This window comes from Nyctereutes procyonoides, unplaced genomic scaffold (genome assembly GCF_905146905.1).
Source record: "Nyctereutes procyonoides isolate TBG_1078 unplaced genomic scaffold, NYPRO_anot_genome, whole genome shotgun sequence".
In the NCBI taxonomy this organism is placed as follows: Eukaryota; Metazoa; Chordata; class Mammalia; order Carnivora; family Canidae; genus Nyctereutes; species Nyctereutes procyonoides.
This window is the reverse complement of record NW_026575142.1, coordinates 39403713-39427118: the sequence shown is the minus strand read 5'-3', so window position 1 is coordinate 39427118 and position 23406 is coordinate 39403713. Positions and strand designations below refer to the sequence as shown.

The 23406-nt window shown below is 44.7% G+C and overlaps 1 protein-coding gene across 2 annotated transcripts in view; it reads left to right on the top strand.

Annotated features, from left to right (window-relative positions):
- ICE1 (interactor of little elongation complex ELL subunit 1) overlaps positions 1 to 23406 on the top strand; it is a 58628-nt gene that overhangs the window by 26566 nt on the left and 8656 nt on the right. The window contains exons 11-16 of one of the 2 annotated variants that reach the window (XM_055308210.1): positions 2954 to 3040; positions 5777 to 6186; positions 8538 to 13331; positions 14562 to 14730; positions 17459 to 17619; positions 21636 to 21826. In XM_055308210.1, coding sequence (XP_055164185.1) covers positions 2954 to 3040; positions 5777 to 6186; positions 8538 to 13331; positions 14562 to 14730; positions 17459 to 17619; positions 21636 to 21826 — 5812 coding nt within the window. The remainder of the gene's footprint in view (positions 1 to 2953; positions 3041 to 5776; positions 6187 to 8537; positions 13332 to 14561; positions 14731 to 17458; positions 17620 to 21635; positions 21827 to 23406) is intronic. The other variant, XM_055308209.1, reaches the window with a different exon arrangement.

Sequence of the window (23406 nt, the reverse complement as noted above, 5' to 3'; positions counted from 1 at the left end):
TGTCATTGTCTCAAGCGCAAGTGGCCCCAGAGCCAGCTAAGTGTGACACATGCACACCGTCAGGACTCAGAGCGCTGTCACTTAGGAATATATAGTTGCAAAGATACCAAATGGAATTTGGAAAACTTTAGTCTTGTAGTAATAGAGAACACAGACACATTATGATGTAGGGATTTATCTCACGAAAACCACAACCACTGGTTAAGAGAAAAACGTGATCATCTCAATTCAGCACCAGTGCCTCATAAAAAACAAAATATTGGGTGAGGTAATAGAAAAACACGTTTATTTATTTATTTCACATTTTGAAATTGAGAAAGGTGAAAGCTGAAAAGCCTAGTCATGACTCAGAAGCAGACACACCTGCTTTTTGTTACCTCCATTTTGTATGCGCTGGGAGCCCTACGCAGTACAGCAGAGCCAACACAAAATAGCAGGAGCTGTAAATACTGATAAGGAAGAGTCAGAATTGTCCAGTTTCAAATGATGAGACTGTCTTTGTAGACTCAACTGGAAAATAGGTACAGGAGTTTGGTAGAGTGGTGTTACATACTGTGAGTACACCCAGTGTGCCATCATTAACCTATCAGAATAGGGTCTGGGTGAGAACAGCCCATTAGGTGACAGAACCATCATGTCTAAGCAGAGAAAAAAGCTATAAGCAGTGTGCTGGGCCTCTGTGAGGAAGCCTGTAAAGCTCCTGAAGAGCATGAAAGACCAGAACATGTAAATGAACACTGTTCCTGGATCAGAGGCTCGTAGTGTAAAAGATGGGAATTTCCCCCACATATATTTATGGAGTTCAGTCTTAACTCAAATCCTGCCGGTGTTTTATACAGGAAAGGACAAGCAGATGGCAAAAGCTTATCAGGATAGAATAGATACTCAGAATAATCAAGTTTTTGGAAAGGAAAAACCTGAGCAAAGCTCCTGCCCACACAGATGGTAAAACGTAATTGTGACGGTATGGTGAAAGCATGCTGTTCGTGTGGCACTTAACAAATCAGTGGAGCACAAGTACAGGATTGCGGAGGCCTAAGATTCTGATATAGACAGGATTTTATAGGATTGGGGAAAGACGTGCAGTTTGACTTAATGAGCTTTTCTCTTCACAGCCAAGTAATGAAGCCCCTGTAAGGGTTTTTTCCAGCTCTACTGGGAATGGAGAGTTCTGTTTTGATTTGTCAGATTAGAAGTAGTGAACGAGTACTCAGTTAAAATAGGCATAGCTCTGCTTAACAGCCTCCATAGGAATAGAAAAGTAACTTTCTCTCTCTTTTTTTAAGGTTCCTTGTTTGCTGCTTTGGGTATACGTAATAAGCAGGGATCCTGGTCAGGTCATTTAAGCAAAGGGGATTACAGTATTTGGAAGCAGGCTTTTGGGTAGGTTAAATCACAATGTAGATAAGTTACTTGATCATAGAATTTTGGATCTCAAGAATGGCTGTGCCTCATACACAGTGACAGAAGTTGATTGGTCTCAGGAGAGCTTGCCTGTTACTATGTCCTCCTCACCATTTATCCTGGTCTGCTCTTTGTAGTGATGAGTTTGCCAGCCTAAATAGGGTTGACCTATTTCAGAGTTGAGTTCCTAGAGATATTTTGGGTTAAAAGGTTGGTCTTTTATCCTTTCTAAAACTGGATTAAAGATTTCAGTATTTTCAACCAATGCTTCAGGCTAAGTAGAACGGCAAGGAAACTGTAATAGAACTGGAGATGGCCTGAAATTACCTAATACTTATAGCTTATTTTTAGTTGAATTTTTATTAGTGTGGCTGGTCTTTTCATGCACATTTGACCACAAGCTAGTCATACTTAAATTTTTATGAATATTTTTTTACTCTGGGAGATTTTAGGGAATATATATATATTATATATGTATATTATATGTATTATATATATGTATATTATATATATAGTATATATATATAAATGTTAAGCTCACTTTAAAACCATAGTATCATATTCTTAATGTTATATGAACTTTATTAGGTCTGTCTTAGTTACGACAATCTGAATTCACAGATTATTGAGGATCCAGATCTGTAGAAATGTGTACCTTTCAACCTGAACCAATGATTCTTAACTATTGTAGGAATCCTGACCCCTTTGAAAATTTATAAAAATTCCAGTGCTTTCACTTTCCTTCTAAAAGTATGTGCTTCTCCAAGTCTGCTCATTTGTGTGATGGTCTCTTCCTTTCTAAGTGTTTATACACCCATATTTTTGTCTCCCTCCCTGTTACCGTTTAAGACTATTACGGATTTTCTATTATCCACAAAACCCCCAGGTTAGTTACAGCACGGCCAATTCCTTTTTATTTTTTTTTTTCCTTAAGATTTTAAAAGTTATCTCTGCACCCACTGTGGGGCTTGAACTTACAACTGCCAGATCACTAGTTGCACGCTCTACTGGCTGAGCCAGCCAGGCACCCCAGCATGGTCAATTCTGATGGGTTTTCTGACACCCTCATGTTACTGAAGTGTGCCTCTCTGCTGTTGTTCGTTGTAAACACAGAGCCAGCATAGCATCTTTTATATCGGTCATTATATTGGTGCTTCTGTCCCTCATCTCTTACCACTTTCTTTAGAAAGTGCCAAGGATGGGTGTTAGTTCATACATACAAAAAGATGATAAAGACCTTGACCAGCAAGTAGATTTGGTCTTTTGAGTCCTGGGCCCTCCTAGTCCCCTCACCCCTGGGAAAACAAAACAAAACAAAACAAAACAAAAACAAGCCCATGTTCAGCCTTGAGTGTTCAGCTGGAGCCTCTCAGGCCTTCCTGTCCACAGCTTAGCTAGTTACAGATGGTGCTTGAATTTGGGGAAGAAGCCTCAGTGCCTAGCTGTCTGCCCAGCCCCTCAGAAGTCCTGATTTCTCAGGTGTATGTTTTGTCCTTGTGTGTAGATAGAGCTAAATGGCATGTCTTTAATATCTTACTCTCTTTCATAGGAAAGGTAAAACTACTCCTGAAGGAACTCTGGCTCTGCATCAATACCACACACAGACTACCTGGCGAAGGCAGCAGATGTGTCATAGGTGAGAGAGAAGCTTCAAGAAGAACATTTCATACATGAAAGTAGAAATGCTTACCAGGGGCATTATATACCTCTAGCTTCTCCTGTGTCTTGAATCTGACGTTGAAAGAGTGAAGTAAACTAGAACGAGTACTTTCAGTTACAGGGCTTCTTTCCCTTCAGCTGGCTTCTAGTCTCTTCTGCAAGGGCAGCTTTCATCAGAGGACATGTGAAGAAGCTGGTGAGACTCACAGTGGGGCGTGTGGGGCAGGAACACGCAGAGGATGGGGAGGCTTTCGATGTTTTCTGAATCATTTCATGAGTGTCATCCACCCATCATTCATCCATCCTGGCTGAAGTTACTTCTGTAACTTCCTCATTCCTTTGGTTGAACTGTTGGCAGCCGATCTACTGCACGTTCACGGTCTCCTGAAGAACACTGGTGTTGTCCCATAAGAAACGGTTTCCTTTCATGCTGTCACGTCAGGTTATTACTCTGCAGCACCATCCGCTGACACATTTTCAGATTTGACTTCATCTGTGGGCTCTCTTGGTCTGTAGGCAGAGCTGTGGCACCTTCTGTCGTGCTCTCAGTTATACTCTACTGGGAATTTAAGATTTGGAAATCGATGTTAGTCCCCCAGAGTGGATAGGGAAAGGTAGCTGTCCTGCTGTCCTGCATAAGATATCAAAGTGCTCCTTACTTTTTTTTTTTTTCCACATAACTGGTTTCTTATGATGAGCTGCATTGAATTCACAGATCATTAAGAATCTAAATCTGTAGAGATGTGTACCGGTTTTTCCCATAGGCTTCTGAAGGCAGAGTTTCCTCAGAAAACTGTTACCAGGCAAGTTGCTGATTCTCACTTGTGCTTGACTGAGAGCTCATGAAGTTTTGTGATGTGGAGAGAGGTCTGTTGGGTCAGTTGTCACGTGCTGCATGGGGCACTGTTGATCCAGGCAGGGGGTAGGGGGTGCCTGCGTCTCCTGAGCCAGCCTCTGCACTCACAGCCTGTGTATTGGTCTGTTCAGGGAGAAGCAGCCTGGGCTCCTCTTAGCCCGCATCAGTGCCTTAGTAGTCATATTTATCCTGAGCGCTTCATGTTGTTCAAGGTGTGAAAAAGGCTTTCCATTTAGTAATTTCATGTTTTTATTTAAAACAAACTATTTTGAGGGATAAGCGTATTGCATAATGTTAACTTTTTCAAGTAGAAAGGAAAAAAACATGACATCTTTGAAATCTTCAATCTTAAAACATACTTTTTAAAAAAATTTTTTTGTTTTTATATGAGAAATTTTACATAAACTGTGCAGAGAATTCCCTTAGACTTCTCATCCAGATTCCCTGAATTTAACCCTTGGCATAAGACTGTTAACCAAGCCAAAACTCACGTGGCTGTCTCCAGTTGTGTGTTATTCCCTGGACCCCCTGTTACATGTCGTGCCCCCAGTTTGGCAGTTCCTCTGTGTCACTTTGTCCCATGTCTTTCCCACTTTGCAGAGAGGAAGCTTTGTAGGAAGCCTGTCAGTTTTGCCTTGTGTGCTGTTTTCTCATTTAGGTGAAGACTGTATTTACAGCAAGAACTCCACAGTAATGCCCTTGTGCTCTGTTCTGGGAGCGGTTTGGGGGGATGGATGACACAAGGTGGCGGTGGGACTGCTTGTTCGAGGCAGTCTGCCTGGTGGCTTCATCGTTAACATTACCATGAATTATCTTGAGAGAGACTCTTGGTACTGCACATAGTCTCTCTCTCTCCTGATCTAGCCCACTGATTTTAGCAGCCACTGACAAAGCCTGTGTGCCATGATTACTACTTAGTCTAATAGTGATTTTGTATTTCTCTCATTCCTTCTACATTAATTAATTGGAGTTCTTTCTTTTGTGCATTATAATTCATAACTGCCATTCTTTATTTCATCGTTTAGATTGGTCCAGCTTTGGTTATTGGCACCATCTTCAGGTTGACTCCTGGGCCCTTGAGGCATACCCCAACCTGTTTTGAGAACTTCTTTCTGCCTCTGCAAGATATTTCAGGCCCAGTTGTCAGTCACGTCACCAGGGAGTCTTGAGTCCTTATGTAAAACATATTTTTGAAGCTTTCAGGTATGACAAATGGTCATTTCCAGTTATTTCCCAGGACCCAAATATCTTCACTGACAATTCACACCATTGCAGTTCACCAAAATTGAGACACCCCCCTCCCCCCGCCCCCCGACCACTGGCTTTTTCCAATAGTTTTCGTATTGCTTGGTAATACAAAGGTTGTGCGTGACTTGCGTCGAGTCCCATAATTTGAGCATTGTACGAGTATGGTTATTGGGTAGGCTTAACATTGACTGATGTTTGATTGCTTTTCAGAGGAAATTGTGTTCCCTGTCAGGCTCTGCACAAAGCTGTGTCTCCTAATGCTGCTGGTTGTATGGACAGATAGTTGCTGACAGAAGGAGCATGCTGTGCAAGCCTGTTCCCACCATCGCCATGCTTTTCTGCCCCTGTGCCTTGCTGCCCCTGGGCCCCAGGCCTCACCTCCATCTGCCTGTCTGCCTTCCTGTCCTGCTTGTTGTGAGGGAGGTGAACCTACAGGAAGTGTGTTCAGGCCTTACAGGATAATCTGTAGGAAGGGATTGGTTGCCTTTTCAAAAATGTTTCTGCTTATTTGGATTTATTCAATAAAGCAAGCATATTGAACAGTTTGAATAATTTTTTTAAGTTTTCTCGATATTCTGGATGTTTGGTATTTACTTTTCTCTTCTATAGAGAAACCTGCCAAAGAGACCCCCGGGCCCACGGAGTCCCAGGACGATGGTGCACCCCCTCCAGCGGGCAGCAGGCCTCTGAAAGCCGCACCTCTGCAGACATGCCTGGCGGAACTGTCCATGGAGATAGAGGGTGACTTCTCTGCATGTAGGCATGTGGGGAAAGAGGGGCCTGGTGGACCCGCTCACCATGATGACCACGTTTCTAATGAGGGCCGGCACCCGGAGCTTCCAGTGCCCCGGAATGACGAGGACATTACTGACTTCTCTGAACGGGATGCCTGTTTCGATGAAGATCTCCAGGCTGCAGTTGACTTCTTCAGACGCCCACCTCCACTCTTGTCTCCCGTGCCATCCCCCCCTCTGGTATCCTTACCACCCCTGAGCACTTTACCTTCTTCGCTCGCACCCGTGAGTTGGCAATCCTGACATGTTAGGCATACCCAGGGAGTGGTGCTGCTCAGTGATACACAGGCCAGATTTTACTGGGGATGAATGTGAGAATATAATGGGGCCTGCTAGCGCTCTTTGGATCAATGTGGATCATAGGACATTTTCACTTTGTGTTATGGTGGCATTCTGCATGTCTTTATCCATAGTCCAATTCTAAGTCCCCTGTGGAAAGACTGCCTGGCCCCTCACCCAGTGAATGATTTAAGTGCATGTTTGTGGGCATGGGGTTTTCTGGAGATGGGGAATCCATGTATGTAGCATGCAGGCCCATTAACCTATGTTGGCCAAACTCCCTACTTTCACTTGATGAATTCATCATCTTTTGGTGTGTTTGTAGAATGGTTTATTGTAAATTCTTAGAAAGTTAGTCTTGATGAAGCAAGTTTGTATGCTTTTTGGCTTAAGGAGCAGATAAACGCATTGCTCTTTTGAGTCACTCCCTTTAAGGAAGCAGTGCATGTCTGTTCTGTTCTAGGGACTGTGCTGGGCCTGGGGACATGGCTGTTCTATTCCATAGGGCCTTGACATAGGCCATGGTTACCACTTGGCTGGATCTTGTGTGGCATTTGGGCGGGATAGGGAGCAGTTGATTGCACAGCCATGGTAGAAACTGCCAGGCTGGGGAAGCACACCTGCTAGAGAGGACCCACGCCAGAGGGTGGATTTAGAGGGAGGCCAGGGAGAACAGGGATGCTCTGGGAAGACAGGACCCAGCTCAGTGTTCAGAGGGCAGGGCTGTTTCAGGTGGAGATGCTTTTTACACAGGGTCATGCAACTGGACTTGAGCTTGTGCCAGAGAATGTCCACCCTTACCAGGTCTGCAAGGGCTGTCTGTGTCCCTTAGGACTTTCTATTTTATTCTAAGGCAGGAGGAAGTCCTTGGTGGATCCTGAGAAGGGGACTTAATGATAAATTTTCAATTGCAAGTTTCCATTTAGCTGCTGTGTGATCAAGTAGGGAGTGGGGATAGTCTGGCAGAGGCGAGAGCATAGAGGGAACAATCACCGACTTAATCAGCAGCTTCCAGTGTTCTTGACACCTCATTCCTGCAACAGCACTGGGGTTCAGAAGGTGGGGCTCTTTTGAGAAATGCTGAGGGTGAATGAGCAGCATTTGGCAAGGTTTTCAGTGTGATGGTTAGGGAGGTGGAGGAGTCAGGGATGCTGGAAAGTAGCAAAGAAAGGAAGCCCTGCGTGGATGGGAGGGTGCTGTGTCAGATGTAGATCCAGGGTATGCATAGGGCCTCAAAGGGGGCACGCAGTTGGATTGTAGACCCACGGGCATGGCGCTCAGAAGGAGGCCCTGGTGGGCCCAGACAGAAGAGCACTGTAGTGTTTGGGTGTAACAGATGCCATGGGACTTGAGGTTGCTGAGTGCAGGTGTGTAGAAGAGAATGAGGTTCCAAATGGAATCCTGGGGACCTGTCAACCTGTATGTGACTACATAGGAGGAGAGGAGAGGAGAGGAGGTCAAAAACAAGTGACAGGACAATGGAGGGAGCCCAAGAACTCAGGGGAGGAAAGCATTTTGTTAGTAGGAGCAAGTGTACATGAACTCTGTTACTCACCAGTCCCCTGTCTCCCTCATGGAACAGGGCCAGACAGTGGAGAGGCTAGCTCTTTTGGTGGGCTGTGTAATGGGGGCATTTCTGCCAAGACCGCAGGGGCTATCCAGGGGCCTTCTGGAGCAGAGATGGAGAGCAGGCTGTGGGAAGGAGCAGTGTCTGTGTGCATACTATTGAAAGAAGCAGAGTCTGTCCACTTGGTAGGAGCATCCCAGATGCAGCCTAGGCATGAGGAACTGTAGGTACAAGATATCTACAGGATGTCACCCGAAGTGGTGGCCAGTCCTGCTGGGCTGGAGCTGGACACCTGCAGAGGAGTGGCCTGGAAGCAGGAGGACTAAAGGCTCTGCCTCCAGAGTTGGACACCTTTCATGCCAGGAAATGGGGAGGAATTGCTGGAGAGAGTAGGAATGTCTGGCCCTTTGGAGAATAGTCCTAGGTCTGTTGTGGGAGGAGCGAGTGGTCAGAGTGACGGCAACTCGGGCAGACCACTCAGGGCAAAGGCAAGGCAACTTTGTGCTCAGACTGCACCTTACCTACCCACCAGTGGGTTTCAGACGGGGAACTACCCTCTCCTCAGATGTATTTTCAAGGATTCTTTAGGAATGCATTTAATTGGTGGTTATGCGGAGTCAGTTCAATTAGTATTTAACAAGAATTACTTTTTCAATGCATTTGATAGATGGGTATGTTTAGTTGGTTTGATTAATATTTAACTAATAAGAATAATTTATTCATTTTTAAGGAAACCTACTTTGGAGAGTATACAGATTCCAGTGATAACGAATCGTCCCATAATAGAAATTCTCCTGAGTCTGTTTCAGAAGATGAGACGTCTGGATCACAGTATTTTGGTTCGTCCAGAAAAAGTAAAGGAAGTAGTGGTACCTGGGAGGAAAAGCTGAAATCACATGAAGCCAGCCAAGCCCTAACTACATTGGAAGTCAACGAAGTGACAACTGTTGGGTTTGGGACATTTACAGCAACACTTCAGCCTTCAGCCACATACTCCTTAGCTCATGAGAAACATTGGATGGTGTCCTCTGAATCCACTAGTGGTGGGAGAAGAGGCATTTTAGATGAAGCACAGAGACAGAGAGAGGTTAAGGAGGTGGATAAGTCGGTGCAGACAGAGAACACACTTCACGAACCTATCAGAAACGTGTGTGTGGAGATGTTGTCTGGCAGCCGGGCACAGGGCAGGGGAGCAGCCCCCCAGAAGTCTGACGTGTGTTCTTCCTCACTTGGCAAGAGGCCATTCAGTGAGCTCACAGAATCTGAAGGAGAAACCCTACTATCTGAAATGATAGGATCACCCAAATCACAATTTACTAGGTGGACACTAAGTAATGATATCCCTCTGGAATCGGATCATATGTCCATTTCTGACCATTTTCAGGGAATGTGTAGAGTACTGGGAAAGGAGAGGGATGTTCCAGGGTTTGTTTTAGGAGCATCACCTGAACCAGAGGACGATACAGGTGACGTGGTGGGTGCCACAGGGCTTGGCATTGATGCCAGGCTTTCTTCCTCTTCTACCTCGGGAACATCGTCTGTCTGCAGTGGCTCCCCGTCTTCCTCTACTGTCAAGTATGCTCATGATCTGCACATTCCTGCCCAAGTTAGCCCCCTGGAACTGCATCACTCTGAACAAAAGTTACAAGCTGAAACCCTGAATGTGCTAGATCTGCAGCCTGAGCCCCCAGAGTGTCCTGCCAGAGAGAACCATCTGGAGAATAGCTTGTGTGCTTTGAGCCCTGAGTTGGGAACATCAAATTTTAATCAGAGTAGCAGTGAGGTCGAGTGCACAAACGTCGTGAAAGGCATGCCCAAAGTCTGTTCGCTTCCACAGTCAGTATTTATAAAAGCTATGAAAGAGGCACAGTGTGGAAGTCAGGGCCCCAGAACTGAGCTCCCCCTCACTCGGGCGGATTCCACACCATTGCTAGAGTCTCAGTGCAGCTTGACCAAGAGTGGATTTGGTTTTGTTAAAAGCCCTTCGTGGCACCATACTGATCTGTTAAGGAGAGGTGGGGAAGAAAGGCTGAGAGCTAAGTCAGAACATGAACAGAAGACTAACCATCAGGTACAAAAGGCAGTGCCATCCTTAGAAAGTAGAGGATCCACACCCAGGCATGAACATGCTGGAGAAAATAACCCTGTGGCGCTCAGAGCTACTGCATCTCTGTTGCCTAACCAAGTGTCAGTGATCACCAAGCAGGCCAGGCCCGAGGTGGTGTCCAGCACTAGATGGGAGCCCTGGGGGCGGCAGAGGACTGAGCCTGTCTTCACAGCAGCACATGCCAGTCCTGGGGCTGCTCCCACAGCCTCTGTTGCCGGATGTGCCAGAGAAAGAGAGGACACGGCACAGAGTGCCCAGGGGGTGGCTGCTACTGAAGGGACCTCACCGCAAGTTTCTGCCTCATGGAGAAAATTAGCATTTAGTTTTCCTAGTGATTCTTTACCAGTAGGAATTTCTCACTGTTCCACAAATAGCAAACTGTCTTTCTCTTCTGAAAACATCCCAGTCCAAAGCCAAAGCATCATGATGGAAGCCTCAGCGCAGGAAGCAGCACGAAAGCAAAGTTTGCTCCTTCATGCCACAGATCTGGACTCATCTGGGCCACATGCAGATGGACCTCCTCCACCCGCAGAAGTGCCAGTGTCTAGAAGCTTTCCTGCTGACAATGTAGCCTATGGGGGCCCGGGCAGATCTAGTGGGGAGGCCCTGGCCGTCCCAGAAGATGCTCCTCGTGTCCGGCAGAGCCTGAAGGAGCCACCGGAGCTGCCATCTCAGACTCTTGGTGGTGCTTCTCAAGATGCAGGCACTGCAGGGACTGTTCTTCCATGCACAATTCTCAGAAAAGATGAAGAGACACATGCTGTCCCCTTGGGTGGCCTCGCTGGGGCCCTGTGTTACACTGGCATTCGGGAGACAGGAGGCGGTGACACAGAAGTGGAGGAGAGTGAGGCACCTAGCTGCAGTGAGGGGGAGAGTGAGCCCGAGGCTGCAATGGGGGACAGACAACAGAGGATGGCCTTTGCCTCCAGAAAAGGTTTAGGAGGTCCAGGTGCTGGTACAGCCGAGCCCAGGCCTTCCGTCGAGGTGGGGTGTCTGACCTCAGCGCTGCAGGATTTCAACATCAGTACCCTGTCAGAGATCGATGGACTCTCCACATCAGAAGTCGTGATGTTTCTTGAAAGTTGTCAGTTAAGAGATTATAGCTCAGGGGACTCTGTGTCAGAATGTTCTAGCAAAGGAACCCTCAATAAAGAAATGAACAAAGATTTAAAGACAGGTGAACTATCAGGAGAAAAATACAGAAAGCAGCTCTGCGAAGAAGAAACACTTGGAACCTCCGAAGAGTGGATTGAATCCGAGGAGGATGACGGTCCCTTGAGCACAAGTCAGCTCACCCGGCAGTCCCTGGAAACGCTGTCCGAGGTCCTCACCAGGATTGGACAGGAGCTTCAGACCAGCTGTGGAAGCTCTCCTGGCAAAGATGCTGGTAGTTTACTGCTCTTAAATATGCACGACAGTGTGACGGCTACCCCTGTCAGAGAACATGCCCCACCTCAGGAGGCGACTGGCTTCCCGCCACACCCTTCAGGTACGTCGCCTCCAGCCGGCATGGCCAGCAAGGGCCATTCACCTGCCAGCAGCACCTCGAGTAACAAAGTCACTCTGGGCAGTCCTAAAGGAGATCCCGAGGTCACCAGCCCAGTTTGCGGTGGGGCAGAGGTTATGTCAGAACCGGCAGAGCCCTCACCCCAGCGTTCTGACTCTGCGGCAGGGCCGACCACCGAGGGCAATGCCGAGGATGGGACAGAAACATTTCAGTGTCAGATATCAACAGTGACCTCTGAAGTTATAAACGTTCTGATCAATAAGGATCAGAATCTTGTCATTGAGAAGGGGGACCACTGGACCATCATAAATGGGGTAGCTCTCATGCCAAATGTGGACCAGGTCATACTGTGTGACACTCCCGAAGACATCCCTGTTTCCCCAGATCGGGGAGGCCTGGGATCTGGCTTCATTTCCATTACTTCCATAGAGAAGTCCCCAGAGACCGAGCCCCCTGACCCTCCATTTCAGGAGCCCCAGTGCGGTAGCAGCCTGTCCTGTGCCCAAGAGGAGATTTCTAGCAGCAGCCAGAGCACCAACTTTGATAAGAGTCGTTTGCGCAACAGGCCTGTCAAACCTAGTGTGAGGATTAGTTCTGAAATCTACGATCAGAATTTTGAGTCTCAGCCTGTTGCATCTGATCACACATACTTTAACTCAAAACTAGAGCCATTCAGCAAAAATAAGAATCGATCGAAGATTTCAAACAAAGAGCCGTCAAACAAGCCAGCAAAGGCATTGGCATCAAGCCGAGTTGAAACTACTCAGAGTGAAGGTTCTCCGTCGTTTTCAGGGGAAAGAGAGAACACCAAAACTCTGAGAACTCAGACGCAGACCATCCTAGCCAATGCTGACACGTCGACGCCTACAGACTGTTCTGATACTCTGAGTAAAATCCGGCAAGAGGTGGGGCCCCCCCTGCCACCCTTGCTCGCTCCTTTGGTCGCTACACCTCCAAGGACTTCGCAACCAGTTTCTCCTCTGATAGCAGCTTCCTCTCCCTCCTCACCTACTTCTCCTATTGGCCAGATGTCCCCCTTATGTGAAATCCCAGTGCCTCCAATGATGTCTCCTTTGCCGGAAGAGCCGGGCTGCCCCTCTCCCCCATGCACATCCCCGTCCCCATCCACCGCACCAGCGGGTGAGAGGATATTGTCGTCACCCTTGCAGTTTTGTGCTGCAACCCCAAAGCACGCTCTCCCTGTGCCTGGCCGCCTCCCCACCTTGGCATCTGCACACACTGCTGTGGCCGGACCCCAGGAAAACTCCGTTAAAATCCTTGACACCATGTACCCAGAGTTGTCTGCTAGGGCCCGCACCCTCAACATCCTCAAAGGAAATATCCAGCTTACTCGAGGTACACCTGCGGACCTTAAGAACTTACCAGGGCCGGTCAGCGCCATAACAGGATTCAAGGCAATCACATCGACCTCGACCGCCTTTGTTAAGACGGGGGGCAGCGCAGGGAGTGACTGTCATCAAGATAAGTGCAGAGATGGGGGGACTCGCCAGGATGCAGGTGTGAAAAGGACGTTGTCCACATCCACACCGAGGAGTGCCAAAAGATTGCGGCTGGACAGTGGGTCCCCAGAACCAGAGATGGGGGGTGCCCCTGCAGAAGTCGCCAGCAAGCCCCCTCGGAGGAACCCCTCTCAAGCTGAAGGCATGACAACAGAGGAAGAAAGTTCTCTATTGACTGTCAGTACGGTTTCACAGTTGCCTCCAAACCCAAAAGAAACTGTAGAGTCTCACGACAAAGCCATAGCTGATGCACTGAAGAAGATCGCAGAGTCGTCTTTTGATCTCTTACCTGTCATTCGGAGTCACGTCTATGTGGGAAACATCTCCAAAAAGCCCGTAATGAGAGATCAAGAAAAGGAAGTTGTTTATGAATTTAGCACAACCAAAAAGGTATGTGACTGCTTTTCTTTAAATGCGTTAGGAATTGCATGTCCTGAGACACAAGATGTCTGCTTTTAGCAAAGTGGTAGATTACCCTGAACAGAAATTTCATTTCAGAGATCAGCAGTTATCCATACAAATGTGATCTATACTTCGTTTCTAGGTAGCATCTTGTACACTTTAGATGTGATAAGACACTGGCGATTTGATAATTTGTATTCATCAAATAGCTTAAAATTTGAAGACATAAAAGTATCTGTCAGGACTACAGTTGTATATTTCCCATCAATTCTGGCATGTTTAAAGGCTCAAAATGATTTGCTTCAAAGCATGGAATTATTCTCCCATAATAGATTCTTTCTTTTCCGTGAATAGTGCATACACATTTGGGAGTCTGAGTGTCTTCCAGAAAGAGAGCCTGGGGTTTCCCCCGTCCCTCCTTTAATGAATGTTACAATGAAACCGGAACAGATGCTGGCTTCAAGATAGGGACAGTTAAAGTGGGAGGATTGTGCAGGTCCACATACATGGGTTATTAGGACTTCTACAAGGTTATATTTTCCAAGTATGTCGACACCTTGTGTGGATTATTTTCAGTGCCCCATGGATCCTGCTCTATTGGTTGTCTGCAGATCCTTGGAGTCATAATGGTAGAAATAGTGTGTATTTTTCTTAGATTACCTACTTTGGCAAAGAATAGAGAGTAGTACAAACTGCTTTGAAAAGATACTTATTTTCATATGAACAAATGGATCAAATTATTTAATTCCCTTCTTTCTAAGTAGGAAGAATGTTGCCCATTATTTTTAAGATCTAAACAGGATAAATGTGTATAGGCCACATCGGAGTTCAGAAAACAGTGGGAGAAGAATCTGAGTGGGTGTGATACACATACACAGAATTATTTTGGCTAAAACCAAGAAAGTGTATACTTGGTTGGAGTTGTGGCAGCGACTGTAAGGAGGCAGGCGTGTTTGGACATGGCCTCGAGCACCTGCAGGCAGCCTCCTGCTTTGGTCCTCTTGCCCCCCATACCTGGACAGTGGAGGGGAGAGGAAGCTCACTGGGCTGAGTAAAGCAGATGGCTTGCCACAGTGACTGCTCTCTACTTGCTAATACAGTACATGTTTTATGGTTCTAATAGATACCTAATTTTGTAGCTTTTAGCTATTCTCTAATAGGCAAAAGAAATCAGTGTACATTGCCTTTTCTTCTTTTTTTTTTTTTCTCCCAATCCAGCATTTAGCTGAGTGCTTGCTTCACTCGATTCTCTCAGAACTAAAAATTCAGAAGATATCTATGGAGCGTAATTACATTCATGCCCTCTGCAGAGTGTATGTGGGTATTTGTCGGCAACTTGGGGACTTGGAAAGAGCTCGCTTGTTTTGCTACAGCCTACTTAAGGAAGGTACGTTTAGATAGTGACGTTTCTGTATTGGCATTCTACTAATGCTTTTTTATCTCATTATTATACTGGGAGACCTGTATTTGCAGCTAAGTCATTGCTGTGTATCTTTTAAAATCATGTTAATGTTTGTGCATTTACTAGAGGACATGAAGAGCCTAGCTGTACCAACTGTGCCTGGTTTTCAATGGGAGAATTCCTCATATCAGCACATACGTTTCCACTTGTGTATATAATCGAGGATCTCTCATTACCGCCTGTCTCATCTTAGTGCTGCTACTGAAAAGTCAGAGATAGGCCACATAGCGTAAGGGACTGAATGTAAAGTCAGTGACAGACCACACTGCGGTGTCACTGGCTGGAAAAGGCAGAAACCCTAAAATAGAGCAGTGAGCCCACAGCGAAAAGAGGAGCAGAGAGAGGTGGACGGAGGGCTCTCCTGGGATCCCCATCTCCCTTCCCCTCTCTCCATCCCCACTAACGGGTCAGATCGGGAGTCATCCTTCGTAAAAGCACATCCTCAGTAGAAACCTTTGTAAACAGGGAAATGATACACAAATGCATTTAATTTCACATCAGAAAGTCTTCTCTTGATGAAGGTCTTTCATCCTAATAATGTGGTATTCACAGGGCTTGTAAAGCATGTAATGCAATGTGCCCATTGTGTGCAGACCTATGAATGAGGCTGCCGTCTGTTGCCCTCTTCTTTTCTTTGTTTATTCTTTCGGTCATTGGTGGACTCAATAGTAGTTCACAGGGTGCACGCTGGGCATTAAGGCCTGGACAGCGACCAGAACCAGATGCAGACACGTCTGTGTAGCGGGGCCTTTGTTTGCTGGTCGTATGACACTGTGCACGTGGGGCTCCTTGGAGGTGAGCAGTAGCAAGGTGAGCAGCATGGACTCTGCTGGGCCCTCACTGAGGTTCTGTTCTTGTCAAACGCCACCAGCCCACTCTCCTGTCAGGCTCATGGGCCGCAGGTCTCTCCATGGGGAAGCTGACCTTCACATTTCGGGGCTCACAGTAGTTCATGGGTTCCCACAGTCATTTTTATCCTGCACCCTCCTGGCTTTTCCTTCATGGTGCTTATGCCCCTTTACCTTGTATCCTGAACCCTTCTGTTTGCAGTTTCTCCTCCACTAGAGTGTGTGCTCGGTAAGGGCAGAGATTTTGTTTCTCTCGTCTCCCCAGAAAAAATGCATTATATGTAGTCATTGAGGATCTGTTGTGTAAGGGACTGTGCTGTGGAAGGGGATTTGTGAGAGTCTCTGGGGTAGAGAAGCTTTCCTTGTCAGTGGCTTCTGAACTTGAGGTATGAAGATGCCAATAAGTGCCTACAAGAAAGTGAGAGAGAAGATGCCAGGCAAATGAAGCAGCACGTGGAGAGGCCCTGGGGTGGGAGGACATAGTACCACACAGACCCCAGATCTCAGAAATCACAGCTCAGAATTGCACAGTGAGCTACTGCTTTGACATAGTCATTCTTTAAACACAAGACCTGACTTCATGCCAAACAGGGTAAAAATCTGTGTTGCCTGGCACAGCCATGTTGCAAAACACTGACAGTTTCTTATAAAAATATTCACTTATTGAATGACCCAGAAATCCCCCTCGTAGGCCCTTAGCTAACCCAAGTAGAGACATACTCTCACCTAGACTGGTACTGAGACACGGCATTTTCATTGGCAGCAGCCCAGAGCTGGAGATAGACATCCATCAGTGGGTGAGAGGAGAACATTCAACTGATTGATATGTGCTATCAGTCAGTTGAATACTAGTTAGCCACACAACATGAGGGACTCCAGATATGTGTGGCAACATGGGTGAGTCGTAGAAACACTCTGCTTAGTCAGGGAGCCAGACAAAAGAGAGCACATGCTATCTGAAAGCATTTGAGGAAAGGCAGCTAAATTATGGTGGCAGTGAGCAGATCAGGGTTGTCTGTATCTGGGGTGAAGTGATGCCCTGGGTGGGTTAGACCACAGGAATTTGGGAGGATGGAAATATTTTATGTATTGCTTGTGGTGGGGGTGACATGGACATACTCATTCATCAAAATTCATCAGACTGTATGTGAGCTGCATGTGGGTTAGGTCTATCAAACAAACAAAGCCAAATGTAGGAAAGAACATTTACAGTAGAAGACTGTCATCCATAATGTATATAAACATCTCTTCAAATCAAAAGCCTTTTCTGTGTTTCACAGGTGAGTTCTTACAGATGCATAAAAAATAGCCTGAAATGACACTTCACAAATGGGAAGGTTCTAGGTTTGTGGAAGTCTGAAGAGCTAAGTTTGCCTTTACTTCACATTTTGAATTCTGTGGCTCTTTTCATAATACAGTGGTGTATATCTGGGGTATTATGTTTCAATTTTAATTAAGGAGGGTTTGCTAAAGGGAAGGAGTTGTGGGAGAAAGAAGCAGGGCCTCATCAGGCACCTCCCTTCAGTGTTAGGAGGCCTTACAAGGCACTAGTGAAATTATTAAAATGTGGGGACGCCTGGGTGGCTTAGTGGTTGGGTGTCTGCCTTTGGCTCAGGGCATGATCTCAGTCCCGGGATCGGGTCCTGTGTCGGCCTCCCTTTGAGGAGCCTGCCTCTCTCTGTGTCTCTCATGAATAAAATAAAATAAAATCTTAAAAAAGAAAAAAGAAATTATTAAAATGTATTCTTAGCTTGTAATTTATTCACTTGGTCAGACATAAAGGTTTATTGTCTTTTTTCTCATAGATTTTCCAGAGTCTGAAAAATTGACTTTGTTCATTGCAAACATGTGGCATGATATATTTATTTCCCAATCGGTGATTAATAAGGCAATGCAGTTGGTTGCCAGGCAACGTGCTAAAGGAGAGGTTCGGAACTGTTTGAGAGCCTTTCTCAACTGGGAAAAGGTGAGGTGTTTTTTTTTTTTTTTTTTTTTAATTTCTAAATCATCAGACCTTGCTTGTAGCTCTTGGATTCAGTTTTGTATTTACTGTTGAATTAGTTTATGAACATTTGAGAGACACAACTCTTATTATTAGATCCTTTAAAAATACCACTTTAGCCTAAGTGCAAGCATTTAGTTTGGACAATATGCATGAGGCACTTTGGGAAGAATTACAGATGTAGGTGTTGTGTTCATTTAACAAGAGTATATCTTGTTCACTGTTTATAACTGATGAGGTCCATGTATGATGTATGTGTGTGTATGTGTGCAGTGCATCTGCAGGGCTCGAAGGTGAGAAATGCCATTTCAACTCCTTCCTGGTTGATTTTTCTCAATCTAATATTCTCTACTTTTCTTTTTAGTTGATGACATGTTTATTTAAGTATTTTGTTCCTGTGGGTTATTTTCCCTTTTTTTATTATTTTTTTTGCTAACTAAGTGCTGATATACCTACTGTCTAGATTGGTGTTCTTTTCTATCACAGCTGTTTATCTAGTGAGAATCTTTGGAGGTTGAGTTGGCAACCACTGTTGGCACTACAGGGGTACACACTAAGAAGAGATGTTGAATTCAGTGAGGGGTTGACCTTGATTGGTTTTTATTTTTTATTTGTTTATTTGGAAAGAGAGCGTGTGTGTGTGCGTGCGCATGTGTGTGCAGGAGGAGAGGGAGAGAGATTTTTTTTTTTTTTTAAGAAAGAGACTGAGCCAGCGAGATGTAGGAGGGGCACAGGGGAGAGGGAGAGAGAATCCCAAGCTGACTCTGATGTGGGGCTTGATCCCACATGATCCCACAACCCTGAGATCTTGACCTGAGCTGAAATCAAGAGTCGGATGCCCCCACTGACTGAGCCACAAAGGTGCCCCGACTTCTAATTTCTTACAGAAAGAAAAGGAAAGGACTCTTGATGAACACAAAATAAGGAAATACTGAAAACCAAGTCTGTAATCATCTCTTTAGCAACTCCTCTATACGAATCCGAGTGTAGTCCTGGGAGCACTGTCAGATTCCAGTCAGCCACTAAGCCACTAAGAAGACCCCTTCCACCTCCTGTCACTGTTGGCCACAGTCCCACCCCTTCCCACTACCTGCAGAGCTCCTCCCCCAGGTTCCTGCAGGCGGACTTGCATCTGCTTAGTCCTGCTTGTGCACTGAGGATAAAACCAGATATGACAATTTGATGATAGAAGATTTTATAAAGAGAATAGAATTTTAATAAATGTATTTGCTTTATATCATGTCAAATAAAAATATAAAGTCAAAGGTATAAAAAATGAGTAATACTTGGGCTAGAAATTACCTGGGTTATAATAAAAAAGACTTCCAGATCTTCTGTCACAGAATTCAGTAGATCCAATAGATAAAATGAGTAGAATCAGTGGAATTCAATAATAAAATGTAAACCTGAAGAGTATGTATTTCTTTGTGTGTCTGTGTCACATTTACAAAACCAGTCCTGATCTTGGCCACACACACAAAAAAAAACCCCTTAATTTTTAAAAAGTAAAGATTCCATACTCAAAATTCCCTGGTAGTAATTCAGTGAAACAGATTCCATAAACATTACTTGAAAGTTGGCATACATGTTGCTGGACAATCTGGGAATAAAAAGGAACTCAAAAGTAAAATCAGTGTTTTAAAAGTCATTGAGGGGATCCCTGGGTGGCTCAGCGGTTTAGTGTCTGCCTTTGGCCCGGGGCGTGATCCTGGAGTCCCGGGATCAAGTCCCATGTCGGTCTTCCTGCATGGAGCCTGCTTCTTCCTCTGCCTCTGTTTCTGTGTCTCTCATGAATAAATTAAAAAAACTAAAAAATAAATAAATAAATAAATAAATAAATAAATAAATAAATAAATAAATAAAAGTCATTGAAAAGGAAAACCCTTTGTACTAAAGATCTCTAGTTTTTGCAAGACTTAAGATAGTTTAAATGTTTTCATTATTAAATAAATAATAATAAAATGCCTGATAATGATTTTAAAAATTAAATGTCTGAGAAGGAATCTAGGAAAAAAAGGAATAGAGTTTAAAAGGTAATAGTAATGAAGCAGAGAACAAAAAACACATAGAAGAAAAACCCATTGCCTTTAAGAAATAGTAACAAAACAGCTCCTAGGTCAGACTAATGAAAAAAAAAAGAAACTATTGAGGATTTCAAAAACAAGAAAGAAAACAGACTCCAGATGTAGGAGGAAGGTTGAGACCACCACCACCCTCGGCTCTATAGTGCAGGATTGGAAGCTGAGGATGATTTCTTAGCAAAATAAAAATGATCAAACTGGGTTTCAGAGATGGAACACTTGAAACCAATTGTTTTGATTATCATGAAAGAAGTGGAAATGTTTTTTTTTTTTTTTTTTATTTATGATAGTCACAGAGAGAGAGAGGGGCAGAGAGGCAGAGACACAGGCAGAGGGAGAAGCAGGCTCCATGCACCGGGAGCCCGACGTGGGATTCGATCCCGGGTCTCCAGGGTCGCGCCCTGGGCCAAAGGCAGGCGCCAAACCGCTGCGCCACCCAGGGATCCCCAGAAGTGGAAATGTTGATAAAAAATTTACTGTATAAAAAGCATGTGTAGATTACACCTGAATTTTACCTAATCTTTTGAAGAACCAAATAATTCCCAGTCTTTGGCAAGTATATGAAAAGAGTAAAAGCTTTCTGTTTATTTTTTTATTTGTTGACTATTATTACTTTCTTATGTAGGCTCCACGACTAGTGTGGAGCCTAGTGTGGGGCTTGAACTCAAAACCCTGAGATCAAGACCTCAGCTAAGATCAAGAGTTTGGACATTCACCCAACTGAGCCACCCAGGCGTCCCTCTTTATTTTTAATAATAAAACCCAATTTAAAAAAAATTGCACAAGTAAGAAAAAATTATAAATCCACTGCTAGTTCTTTGTTTAAGAGAAGTCAGTTAATGTCCATACAAAGACATGTTACATGCACGTTCATAGTAGCATTATCCCGTGTAGCCTGAGACTGGAATAGCCCAGATGTCTGTCAGGAGGTGAGTAGATAAATGGACTGGTCCATCATGTAAAGGATAATCCTCAGCAACAGGAAGAAGTGTTCATCGATTGGTAGGTATAAGAGTGCAGGTACCTATCAGCACACATCCACAACTGTGAAAGAAGCCAGACAGAGGATTCTAGTAGTAGCTGATTCAATTGTATGAATTTCTACAAAAAGACTGATAACTAAAGTCAGAGGATGATAGAATTTGGAGAACTTTTTTAAAGTTTAAAAAATGTTCTTATTATAACTTTATAACTTTAATTTTCTAATTTGAGGTAATAAAAACTTGTGTTTCTGTCGGGATTGCAGCTCATCTCCTTTCTACCTGACTAGATTATGCATCCTGCCTGCAGCCTTTTTTTTTTTTTTTTTTAAGATTTTATTTATTTGAGAGAGAGCACACGAGTGTGGAAGCACAGGCAAAGTGAGAGGGAGAAAGAGTCTCAACTACAAAGCCCAACTGGGGGCTCGACCTTAGGACCTTGAGATCATCACCTGAGCCCAACCCAAGAGTTGTATGTTTAAGTTGACTCCAGGCTTGGAGCTTTTTTTATCCGGCCTACCAACCTCTGTGCTTATAATCGTTTTAGGACAAGTGTTATGATTAAGATAAACATAGTTCCTTATTCAAATACAACTTTAAAAAAGTGTCTTTTGAGGCACCTGGGTGGCCCAGCAGTTGAGTGTCTGCCTTTGGCTCAGGTCATGATCCCAGGATTCTTGGATCGAATCCTGCATTGGGCTCCCTGCATGGAGCCTGCTTCTCCCTCTACCTGTGTCTCTACCTCTCTTTGTGTGTGTCTCATGAATAAATAAGTAAAATCTTAAAAAAAAAAAAAAAAGTGTTTAAAATTAAATGGTTATTCATCTGATGCTTGTAACGCTCTGAGATTACTAACACAAGATCTGTAACATTTGAAACTCTAAATTATATTTTGTTTTTTCCTTTTTTCATTTGCTAGAATGCTCCTGTGGATGTGGGTTTCATGGTTTCTAAGCTGCTTTTGACCATACAGTTGTGTCCAAAAACAGAATTTCAGTCCAGTGAAAAATTTGGTGAAGACTTAAGTGATAACACTTGGGAGTACATATTTGCCATTGATCTGCTTTGTTGCCATCAGAAGTGGATTTGGACACATGATAACATTATAAGGTACAGGGCTGTTTTGCTAACTGAAAGTTGGGTTCTTGAATTGGATGGTAGCTGGTCGCATGGTTGCTGACTTGTGGTTTGAATAGTTACTGCTGTTGAAGGCCACTGAAACATGTACAAGTGACATTTTGATTTGGGTAAGAGTTGGTAAAACTCCAATTAAAGGATTTGTATTATTATCACTTCCCCTTGCTAATTTATGTGTTTGTGGTGGCTGTAACTTCTTTTCATTGTATTCTGTTGGTGCTGTCTCTCCCCTAAGGAGCATGACACTGGTGAAGGAGGGGTTTGGATTCACTGGCACATCACCAGCTCACAGAGCAGTGCCCACAAAGGGAAGTAGTGTAGGAGGAAGCATCATGATCATATCTTCACATTCAAATACTCTGGGAAACCCATGTGAGCAGACATATTAAGAGCTCCAGGTTAGCAGCTTTTCTCACCTGGGTTTCAGGAGAGAACTAAGTGTCAGGCATCTGTTTTATGTAATGAGTCTGCTTTCCTCTGTGCATGGGAATTCTTCACTAGCTATGTACCATCTTTGGGAGAATGGAGAAAATGATCACACAGATGACTTCCACAGATCTTAGTTTTCTTGGGACCTCGACTGAGAAAGGCTGGTTGAAAGGAGTTTTATGGCATTAAAAAGGATTCACAAAGGATTGATGGTCCATATCCTGGAGATACTTGAATGTGTTCTGTGGGAAACTTCTCTCTTTCTTTCCTCTTTAACACTAGGGACATATTACTTATCTAAATGTCAAGCAATAGGGAATTGAATTATGGTTCTTCTGTATAATGAAATAATGCCATATTAAAGTAACTAGCTGTAAGTGGATATTTAAGCATTGACAATGCGTGAGAGTCTCTCAGTGCTTCTTCCTTCGCTCACTGGGGAGTGGTGGGGCGGTCTGTCGCGTGTATGTAAGGTATGAGTGCCTCCTGTGGGCCTTGTCCCTGACTCTTCATTCGTGGGGGCCCAGCAGGTAGGATGACTAATCAGCCCACCAGGAGTGGTTCTTGGTAGAGGTGCTCTGCCCAGGTCCCCCTGCTGGGTCAGGATCTCTGCCTAAGCAGCTCCAGGCCCAGATCGTGCAGCGCTGTGGTCACCTTCACCACGTGTTTACGTACATGCATGTAGAGAAGCACATGGAAAGAAAAATCCAGGATTAGTTGAGTAATATCTGAAAATGTATTTGGGGTGCTTTTAATTTACCTTTTTCTTCTGTGTGTTGGCATTTAACTTGTCTTTCTTTTTTAAAGATTGTATTTATTTATTCATGAGAGACACATAGAGAGAGAGGCAGAGACACAGGCAGAGGGAGAAGGCTCCCTGCGGGGACCCCGATGCGGGACTTCATCCCAGGAACCCAGGATCATGACCTGAGCCAAAGGCAGATGCTCAACCCCAGGCGCCCTGGCATTTTAACATTTCTAATACTATAAATACCATATAAGAAGTAAATACACTTTTGAAAGAAGAGAAAGCAAAGAGGGGCCAGCAGTGTTTGCAGTCAGTAGCGAGTCTGCAGTGTGGTTGTTTCCTCTGAGCTCCTTGCTCTGCTCCTCCGAGCTATAGA